This window comes from Colobus angolensis, unplaced genomic scaffold (genome assembly GCF_000951035.1).
Source record: "Colobus angolensis palliatus isolate OR3802 unplaced genomic scaffold, Cang.pa_1.0 Scaffold121, whole genome shotgun sequence".
Classification (NCBI taxonomy): Eukaryota; Metazoa; Chordata; class Mammalia; order Primates; family Cercopithecidae; genus Colobus; species Colobus angolensis.
This window is the reverse complement of record NW_012113253.1, coordinates 8040355-8051335: the sequence shown is the minus strand read 5'-3', so window position 1 is coordinate 8051335 and position 10981 is coordinate 8040355. Positions and strand designations below refer to the sequence as shown.

Here is a 10981-nt window from a genome sequence, read left to right as displayed (position 1 = left end):
TTAGCCAGGATGGTCTCGATCTCCTGACCTCGTGATCCACCCGTCTCGGCCTCCCAAAGTGCTGGGATTACAGGCTTGAGCCACCGCGCCCGGCAACCCTCATACAATTTTTGAAACACAGAAAGTTGGCTATTTCTCCAAGCACAGGAGTGACTTCAGAATATAAAAGGGCATCTACTATTCAGTTTAACTCTTTGCTATTTGTTTTACAGAACTCATAGACTTACTTCTTTGTAGTAAGACAATAATGGTACAAAAAATTTAGGGTTTAAGTAAGGTTCTCACTCTTTTTTTGTCCTACTGTCTCTCCATTTCTCCACCTCTCTATCTGCCTGCTAAACAAATTCTGAAGTGAGAATTTAATGTTTTTACTGTGTTTAACTATCAGCATTCCAAACTAAAAAAAAAAAAAAAATCCTTATTTTAGTAGGAAAAAAACTAATTAAAAGAAATGGGGTACCATTTGCATAGAATAAAAAAAATAGTTATGCAAAATTATAGCTAAGTGTTCAGACCGTATGAGGACTGCCAAGGTTTCTACCTAAAGTATAATTCTTAGTGAATGTGAAGTTTTCATCTAGAACTAGTGCATTAAATCCACATTATCAGGGTAGCTGTACTGTGGAAACATCCTGCCCTTTAAAAATTCTAGGCTTCGGCCGGATGTGGTGGCTCATGCCTGTAATCCCAGCATTTTGGGAGGGCGAGGCAGGCAGATTGCCTGAGGTCAGGAGTTCGAGACCAGTCTGGGCAACATGGTGAAACCCCCATCTCTACTGAAAATACAAAAAAAACTTAGCAGGGTGTGGTGGCATGCACCTGTAGTCCCAGCTACTTGGGAGGCTGAGGCAGGGAATTGTTTGAACCAGGGAGGTGGAGATTGTAGTGAGCCAAGACCGTGCCACTGCACTACAGCCTGGGCAACAGAGCAAGACTCTGTCTCAAAAAAAAAAAATTATAGGCTTCTAAAATGTAATATCAAATACTATTTTTCTTTCAAGTGTCATCATACCAAAACCAGAACACCATTGTCTTTGAAAACAGTAATCAATGCAGTATATAGAACCATGGTACTACAAAAGGAAAACACAGAGGAAATATTTGTGTAAAAATCCTTTAGCAAGGAAAAAAATCAAATGTATTGCTTAGTAAAGATAAAATATTATGATAAATCAATACAAATTCTCTAAAATCAGGAGATATTGATCAGTTAAATGAACAATCAGGTTTATTCAGTCCTCAAAATATGAGGACTCATATTTTATGAGTCCTCAAAATATTTATGAGTCCTCAAAATACTCACCTTAGGTTCTTCTGTATAAGTGTATCTTCTATCCAGCTGGGGCTTGAGACATTCAGAAATGTCAGTAAAAGATGTTAAGTGAATGACTTTGCTGCTTTCTGACATGTGCTTTGACCTAAATTATAAGGATGAGAACTAAAATTATAAGAATGAGAACTAACTGATCAACAAACAAATTCTGAGCACTTTTGGTATACATAGCACCAAATCTTAAGAGTACTTCTGAGCAATGTGACTCAGGAATAAAAGGATAAACATTGTTCTAGCCCTGAAGTGGTGGTTCAGAAAATGAGTCATAGTTATACAGGAAGACAATTCTCAAAATAACTGCTGGTTAGATGAATTCAAGAGGGTTTATTATAGATGCCAAATGACTGGGATGGATAATAAATATTTTGAGAGGGCAAGAATGAGAAATTCCTTCAACCTATATTAGTAATTTAAAAATAAAATATTTATTTGTGTTTTAATAAAATTCAAAAAAATTTTAATGTGTTTTAGAGGGGCTCCTTAGGAAAACAGTGAGCAATAAATGAAGGTGGGTATGGAAATCCTTGTTTAAAAGGCAGCAAAGATAATTTGCTTAGGGCAAGAAGACACTAACATTAAAAAGTGAACATTATATACTACATACCAAACACTGTGCTAGATATAATTCATATTATAATATGTAATCCTCACAGAGGTGAGATTCATAGGGAATTATATAGATTAGTTTGGGGTGAAATAATGGAAGACTTTGGAGTTAGACTAATGACTTTGGACATTATCTTTTTCTATTTTTTATCCAGCTCCCTCTCCCACATCCACGCTGTTATTATTCTAAAGCCTTATTTTCTTGCTCCAAAAAACATGCCTATTCTACCTTGCCAATATACTTCCACTCCACTCCATCAGCAGATTACCTTGCAGTTTCTTCTTGCACAAAACGTATGTACAACATGCTTCAGTTTCCATTTCCTCATGTAGCAGAATGGCATGTTTCTATACACAGTACCACTGAGATTCTGAAAAAGCTAAACATTAACTTTCTAAGACTCCCTTGCAGCGAGACATAGCCATGAGACACAGTTGTGACTAATGAGATACAAAATGAAATGTGCTAGGGAGCTTCTGAGAAGCTTGCTTTCCTGACAAGAGGGAGAGGGTTAATGGAAATTGCCCTTCCTCCTCCACTCTGACTTGAAAGCCTGATATTAGGAGCCGCAACACTGCTGACCATGAGGGAAAGGCCAAGAGCATCACAAAGATTCAGGCCCTAATCTTTCTGATCTATTGTACCAACACTGACAGTTGCCTATCATGGGATTTCTTGTCATGTGAGAAAAATTAGGTCAATTCATCTAAGCCATTGTTAGTTAGGTTTCTGGTATTTGCAGCTGAAAGCATTCTTGATATGAACAACAAACATATCCACTTGTACCCATCCTTACTTCTTTCCGTGTTGTCTCAGGAAGAAGCGCCCCACCTCCTGACCATGGTTAATCTCATTCCCTTGGCTCTTGAACCTGTTCCTCTATTCTCCTTTTAATATGGAGACCTTCAATTTTTCTCATATATCATCAGCTTCTTCATTTCCTCTGGATTCTATTCTATGCATATCCACAGTCTCAAGTCTTCACCTTAAAAATACTCTTTCTGATGAGAACAAAAACCTTTAGATAGACTAACCAAGAAAAACTTCTAGTGGCTGGGCACGGTGGCTCACGCCTGTAATCCCAACACTTCAGAGGCCGAGGTGGGTGGATCACTTGAGGTCAGAAGTTCGAGACCAGCCTGGTCAACATGGTGAAACCCCGTCTCTACTAAAAATACAAAAATGAGCCGGAGGTGGGGGCAGGCACCTGTAATCCCAGCTACTCAGGAGGCTGAGGCAGGAGAATCACTTGAACTCATGAGGTGGAGGTTGCAGTGAGCCAAGGTTGTGCCACTGCACTCCAGGCTGGGCAGAGTGAGACTCTGTCTCAAAAAAAAAAAAAAAAACATGAAAAACAAACAAACAAACAAAAATATTCAGCTAGACTAACCAAGAAAAAGAGAGTACTCAAATTACTTAAATCAGGAATAAAAGAGGATACCTCAATACAGCCTTACAGAAATTAAAAGGATTATGAGGGAATACTTAGGACTATATGCAAACAAATTAGGTAATTTGATGAAATGAACAAATTCCTAAAGAGACACAAATTACCAAAAATTACTCAAAAAGAAAGAAAACCTGAATAGACCTATAGCAAGTAGAGATTAAATCAATAATTTGGTATCAGCCCACACAAATAAAAGGCCTGGGTCCAAAAGCTTTCACTGGTGAACTCTATCAAGTACTTAAAGAAGAACCAATATGCAGTTCTTCCCAAACTCTTACAAAATTAGAAGGGGGACACTTCCCAACTCATTCTGTTCATTCTGGTTTTTTGTTTGTTTGTTTTTTTTGTTTTTTTGTTTGTTTGTTTTGTTTGAGAGCCTCACTCTATCGCCCAGGCTGGAACGCAGTGGCACAATCTGGGCTCACTGCAACCTCTGCCTCCTGGGTTAAATGTATTCTTCTGCATCAGCCTCCCGAGTAGCTGGGATTACAGGGTGCAAGCCACCATGCCTGGCTAATTTTTGTATATTTAGTAGAGATGGGGTTTCACCATGTTGGCCAGACCGGTCTCAAACTAACTTCAAGTGATCCACCCACTTTGGCCTCCCAAAGTGCTGGAATTACAGGCATGAGCCACCATTCCCGGCCTAAAATTCTTCCTTCCCTTGGCTTCTATGACACCACTCTTTCCTTATTTGTACATCTCCCATCTCTCAGATTACCCTTTCTTTTTTTTTTTTTCAGATTACCCTTTCTTGGTCTTCTCTTCAAGTTCCTTATTCTCTGCCTTTACTATAAACCTTGATAACTTAGGTCTCATTATATACTGCTCTTTCTCTCTCTCATGATCATCTCATCCATGCCCACAGCTTCAACTATCCACTAAAGTGTAATGCTTCCGCAATTTTCTACTTGTAATTGATCTCTCTCCTGGGCTCCAAACCTATATTTCAACTTTTTGAACATGTATATCCCAATGTATATTCTAATGTAGTTTTACATTTTTTATTGAGATAAAATTCATATTGTCAATACACAAAAAATTCGGATGTAGAGAAACTGAAACCCAATATAGTTTCATCTCATCCCTGGAGTACTGGCTGGGCTTGGTGGCTCATGCCTGTAATCCCAGCATTTTGGGAGGTGGGAGGATTGCTTGAGGCCAGACCAGCCTGGGCAACATTGTGAGAACCCAGCTCTACGAAAAAAAAAATTAGTCAGGCATGGTGGCACACACCTGTAGTCCTAGCTACTTGGGAGGCTGAGGTGGGAGGATGACTTGATCCCAGGAGTTCAACGCCATAGCACTCCAGTCTGGGCAAGAGAGTAAGACATCTCAAAAAAACAAAACAAAACAAAAGAATACTTTAGGCTCTATATTCCTTCATTCAACAAACATTAATTGAACACATACTATGTGCCAGATACTGTACTATACACTGGAGCATTCACTGAGGAAGCACGCCAAATTAAAATCATCTGCCTCCTCCAGTCCTGGTTTTCCTCCTTCTGAGAATAACAAATTCACAGAAAATAAAGTAGTAGTTCTTAAACATATTTAAAAATGTTCAACTTCAGTCAAAATAAGAAATACTGTTTTTAAAATATATCTGTTTAGCAAGGGTAATGCATACTATGTTGGGAAAGGAATGGTTAAAAAAAGGCACTCATATATGCTGAAGGAAGTATAAGTTGTTATAACTCTGATGATATTTTATATTATCTAGCAAAATTTAAAAAGCACATGAGCTTTGACTCAAAAATTCTTTTAGGAAATTATCATATATATGAAATATTATATATATATATTCAACAAATATTAATTGTTGAATTAATGTTGAATAATTCAACTTTTCTCTCAACTCATGCCTGTATGTCTTTTCACTTGTTTCATCACCTGAAAAATGAAGGCAATGCTTTCCTTATGGGGACATATATATATATGAAATAGAGCAATGTATAAGAATATCCACTATAACACTGTTTGTAACAGAAAAAAATAGAAACAATGTCATGTCCATCAATAGAGTACAAATGCAAAGTATAGTATAAAATGAAAGAAGCAGACATAGGAGGAGGCAAGTTGACAAGAATAAGAATCAAAATAGATTACAGTATATCTATTGCTATAGCACAATCACTGCTATGGAAAAAAATCTAAGATATTTTAATGAAAATTTAAAATGAAAAAACAAGGCACTAAACAAGTGTATAGGATGCCACTATTTTTGAACTATGTTTATATTTCTAATTTTTAAGAATAAAACAATTTCAGTAAATGACACACACACAAAAAAAACTCTCCAGTTGTTCTTGAGTTCATAGAGAATAATCTGGATTCTTTAATATGACAGATAAGAAATTTCACATTCTGAACCTCACTTATCTTTTCAGCTCATCTCCTACTTTTTCACTATAATACTCTATACTCTAGCCATAACAATGTATAGTTTTCAAAATTCAGCTTTTCTGTCAACTCCTGCCTATATGTCTTTTAACTTGTTTTATCACTTGAAAAATGATGATAATGGCTTCTTCATGGGGATGCAGTAAGAATTAACAGATACATGTGCCTTCAGAACAGTGTTGCAATTTTTTAAAAAAAGAATTAATTTATACAATGCAAGCAAAGTTTCAATGCCACAAAAGCTCATTAACTGCTACTTTTGGAAATGGCAGAGAAGGTGATTTGGATCAACCTCAGGTAGAAGGCAACTAGATAAGCTGAAAAAACTTATAAAAATAAATCTGCCTAAAGGCATCTGAGTGCTAACAATGTAGTTAAGAATAACTGAGCCAAAACCCAGAGAATTCACAGAGGTGATTTCAGCATTTGAGGCTGCTTTTTCCTGAGAGTTTCCTTATGAGAGGCAAAGACACTGGTAAACCCTTCATCCCTTTTTTTTTTAGATGGAATCTCAATCTGTCACCCAGGCTGGAGTGCAGTGCAGTGGCACGATCTGGGCTCACTGCAACCGTTGCCTCCCGGGTTCAAGTGATTCTCATCCCTCAGCCTTCCAAGTAGCTGATACTATGGGCACATGCTACCACACTCGGCTAATGTTTTAAATTTTTTGTAGACATGATCTTACTATATTACCTAGGCTGGTCTCAAGCTCCTAGGCTCAAGCAATCTGCTTGCCTTGGCCTCCAAAATGCTGGGATTACAGCCCTGAGCCACCGTGTCCGGTCAGTAACAATGACAATATTCTTGAGAGTCTTATAAGTTCTCAAATTTGAGAAATATAGAATTATTGAATAGAGCCAAAAAAGAATTAGAGGGCAATCTTCTCAGAGAAGTCTTGAGAAGCTGGAGATCAGAGGCATCGATCTCTTTGAAAATTACTAATATCTGGAACTCTACTCCTAATTTAGAGTATTCAAGCAAAGTATAAGCCTCTAATACATATCCCTGAAAATTAAGAACCCATGTAAAAATATCAAAGTACTAGTTTTTAATTTCTGTTTAGTTTTTAAATTCTCCAAAAATCTTAGTATTGCAGAAAAGCACTTGATACAAAAAGTTGCACCTACCCTTTCTCAATCACATGATCCTTAGAAGAATCTGAATACAAAAGCGCCCTCTTCCAGGGCTTTTGAGTTGCTGTTTTTACTCCAGGTGATTTACTGGAAGATTTGGGAGGTTGTGATAAGCTGAATTCTTCTTTCTAAAAGATGGTAACATAATGAGCAAAATGAAAATAAGACAGAGAAAAAAGCACAGCTCGCACCTATACCTCAAATTTACTCTGATCACTAGAGTACTTTTTCTTTCACTCTGCCTCCTACAATGCTTCCCATTAGAACAGAAATTTTTTCCTTTTCCAACTCCTACTTTTGCAAGCAGCAAAGTGGAATCACACAGCAATTTAGACTATAAAAAAGGAAGAGCCAAAGGCTTATATCCTTACTTCCACCACTGTGAAAGAAGACTCTTTCCTGGAGAGAGAACGTTGTAAAAGCTATTCTTTTTTCTCTAACTGAATAGGTATTAGAGCTAGATGTATGTATGTGTGGCGAGGGCTTGGGGGGGGTGGTGTCAGCGGTCACAGGGCAGGCAAATGAAACAAAGATACCCTTGGTCCATATAAGAGGGGCTCTATATCTTAACAGTACTATTTCCTTCCATTTGGGGGCATTTTTTTTTCATTGTTATTTTTCCCATTCTTAAAGAGTTATTTATGGCAAAAGTTAACAATTTAAATCCAGAATATGAGATGCATGGATTAAAAAAATTATAAACAACTAAATGTCCAAATGGAGAATGGGATATACATAAATGTAACATTCTATAATACCTAAAAGTAGCAGTTACAAAAATGATGGCACACATGGATAAATACTTATGATAAAACAGATAATCAGAAAACAAAAGTCTAAGTACAGTAAAACAAAAAATTCACAGAAGAAGCCTAAAAGAAAATAAGTTAGCAGTTGTCTGGAAGTAGGTGACATCAGAAGTGATTTGTCTCTTCTCCAGTTTCCAAATTTACAGTAGTTTTATTTTTTTTTATAATTTCAAAAACAAACATACAAAACTTTTCTAATATGTCAACTTCCATTAGAATATTATATACATTGCAAGAAAGCAAGGAATATACTTATAATGTTTTATTATCCAGAACAAACAATAAAGCCTTATATATACTCTATGTAATAACTACTAAGAATTTTTTAAGAATTCTATAAAGAAAATTAATAACAAGTATATTCTATATATAACTTCCCATATATAAGGGCTTACATCTGTTTTAGTAATTCAGAACACGGCATGACATTAAACAACACTCTGTAAATGAGAGTTACCACAGGAGGCTGAGCTTATTATTTAAAGTATATAATACAAAAGTAGCCAAGGTTGTAGAAACAGAAAGTAGAGGTGGTTACCAGGGGCTGTGGGGATGGGAAAAAGGAGAGTTGGTCTTTAATGGGCAGAGTCATATTTACAAGATGAAAAAGTTCTAGAGATCTGTTTCACAACATTGTGAATATAACTAACACTACTGAACCCATACATATAAAAAATGGTTAAGATGACAAATTTTATGTTTTTTACCACAATAATTTTTTAAGGCTTCTTAATAAATAAGGCTTCTAGAGATCTGTTTCACAACATTGTGAATATAACACTACTGAACCCATACATATAAAAAATGATTAAGATGACAAATTTTATATTATGTTTTCTACCACAATAATTTTTTAAGGCTTCTTAAAATAAAAAAACTAACATATTATATAGACAAAGGCCTATATTAGACTTTTTGAGCTTGCTGGCTTAGGTGAAAGCTAGAAGTAGCCAGAAAGTAACTGATGGGGATGGGTGGGGAAACAAAAACAAAACAAAAAAAACCTAAGAAATGGTCACAGTGGATTGTAGCGTAGGGCGGTATAAAAGAACTGCTCTACAGCATGAGTGTGATGGTAGATACACAATGTATACTTTTGTCCAAATTTACAGAACTATACACTAAAAAGGTTGAATTTTGCTGTATATAAGTTATACCTTAGTTTCTGTAATGGAAAAATAAAATGGAATTGAGGTCTATTCCTTAGAGTATTTTCTGCCAAGGAGAGAGAGAGTGAGATCAGAATAAGTTGTTCAACTAGAAAACATCAATGACAGCATACAGTAATAATTTTCAGGAAGTCAAATGAAGACAACAGATGAGAAGTCACATTTATACCACTTTTTCACACAAGCTAATCTCTGCCCACTCCTTTGGCATTGTTCTCTTATTCGAGTTCCTTTCATTAACCACATCACTTATTTTTTCTTCCCCCTTTCTTTTCAGCTTGATAATGTTGTTTGTACAAATGTTCATATGCTATCAGATGATGTGCTTCCTGTACTACAGCTCCAAGATGAGGAGACATTCGTGCACTAAAGTGACATTAACTTAAAATGTGGTCCCCAGAGCAGCAGCAAAAGCATCACCAGGCAGAGAGCTTGTTAGAAATGCAAATGAGGCTGGGTGGGGTGGCTCAAGCCTGTAATTCCAGCACTTTGGGAGGCCGAGGCGGGTAGATCACCTGGGTCAAGAGTTCCAGACCAGCCTGGCCAACATGGTGAAATCCCGTCTCTACTAAAAATACAAAAAAAGTTAGCCAGGCATGGTGGTGGGTGCCTGTAATACCAGCTGCTTGGGAGGCTGAGGCAGGAGAATTGCTTGAACCTGGGAGGCAGAAGTTGCAGTGAGCCAAGATCATACCATTGCACTCCAGCCTGAGCAACAAAAATGAAACTCCATCTCCAAAAAAAAAGAAAGAAAAAAAGAAAAGCAAATGAATCCTTGGGTTCCATCCCAGGACTACTGGATTTTGATCTCTGAGTGAAGCCCAGGAATCTCTATTTTAACAAGTTCTTCAACTGACTTTTCTGAATGCTAAAGCTTGAGAACTACCAGTCGATAGTAGTGCTTCACATATGAATCACCTGAGAATCTTAATAAATTGCAGCTTCTAAAATGTGGTTCTAATGTTCAGGAAGGGTTGAGAACTTCAGTTGTAAGCCAATCCCCTGATTTTACAAAGTCACCCTGACCCATTCCAGATCAATTAAATCAGAATCTCTGAAGGTGAGACCCAGGCACTGGTATGTCTGAACAGTTCTTCAGGTGATTCTAATGTTTCCAGAGTTAAACCACAGACAGGGTTAAGGTCCCTCCAGCTCTAAAACACTACTTGTAGAAGTAAAACTTAAAAAACTGCATTATATATCTTCCTACATTTTAAAATAAGACATCTGAATATAAAGCAATCTTTCCAAGAGGTTGTATGTGACTATATGGCCAATAACAGTTAACATGTGACACCTTTAACGGCCACTAAGACTAATAAGGCTCTTTACTTCGGAAACACAGGTAGTATCTACAGTTACTACATCTATATGCCAAAATGTAGGGTTATTTCTTCTCTACAAAGTTAGTTAACTTTTCTTCTCTTTTTGAACTTTTCCCCTTTATGTTTTGTACTGTTTTCCCCACTTGAAAAAATGCTCATGACTTATAATTCAGCTATTGCTACTTCTCACTCATTCATTTAATTTATACTTACTCAGCAACTATTATGTGCCAGGCACTGTTCTAGGCACTGGCGAAATGCACTTAAAGAAAAGTTCTTTACATTCCAGTAGGAGGTAAAAGACAATAAAGAGATAAATCACATTGTAATAAATATAGTAAAGCAAAATAAAGGAGGGCAAAGGGTATAGATAGTGATGGACGGTATGTGAGCTATTCTACATAAGTCTGCTTATATAGAAATAATAAGCCTCAAGAATAGCCTCTCTGATTAAATGGCACTTGAGCAGACACCTAAAGGAAGTGAGGGGAAAAGCCATGTGCATATCTGGAGGAAGAGTGCTCTAAGCAAGGCAAACAGCAAGCACAAAGCCCTGGAGATTTTTCTGTGGTGTCTTCAAAGAAGAACAAGGACACCAATGTGGTTGGAATGAAGTAAGTTAGAGTGGTAGGAAATGAAGTCAGAGGGTTAGCAGGAGCTTATACAACTGTGTAAAGACTTTGGATTTTATTCAGAGTGAAAAAGAAGACCACTGGAGAATTTTGAGAAGATGAGTGGCATGATTTTAG

At 36.8% G+C, this 10981-nt stretch overlaps 1 protein-coding gene across 3 annotated transcripts in view; it reads right to left on the bottom strand.

Moving 5' to 3' along the window:
* The window catches only part of RGS22 (regulator of G-protein signaling 22), a 147462-nt gene that overhangs the window by 80701 nt on the left and 55780 nt on the right, over positions 1 to 10981 (bottom strand). For all 3 annotated transcript variants that reach the window (XM_011931708.1, XM_011931716.1, XM_011931726.1), the window contains 2 exons: positions 6924 to 7057; positions 1304 to 1418 (listed from right to left, as the gene is read on the bottom strand). In XM_011931708.1, coding sequence (XP_011787098.1) covers positions 1304 to 1418; positions 6924 to 7057 — 249 coding nt within the window. The remainder of the gene's footprint in view (positions 1 to 1303; positions 1419 to 6923; positions 7058 to 10981) is intronic.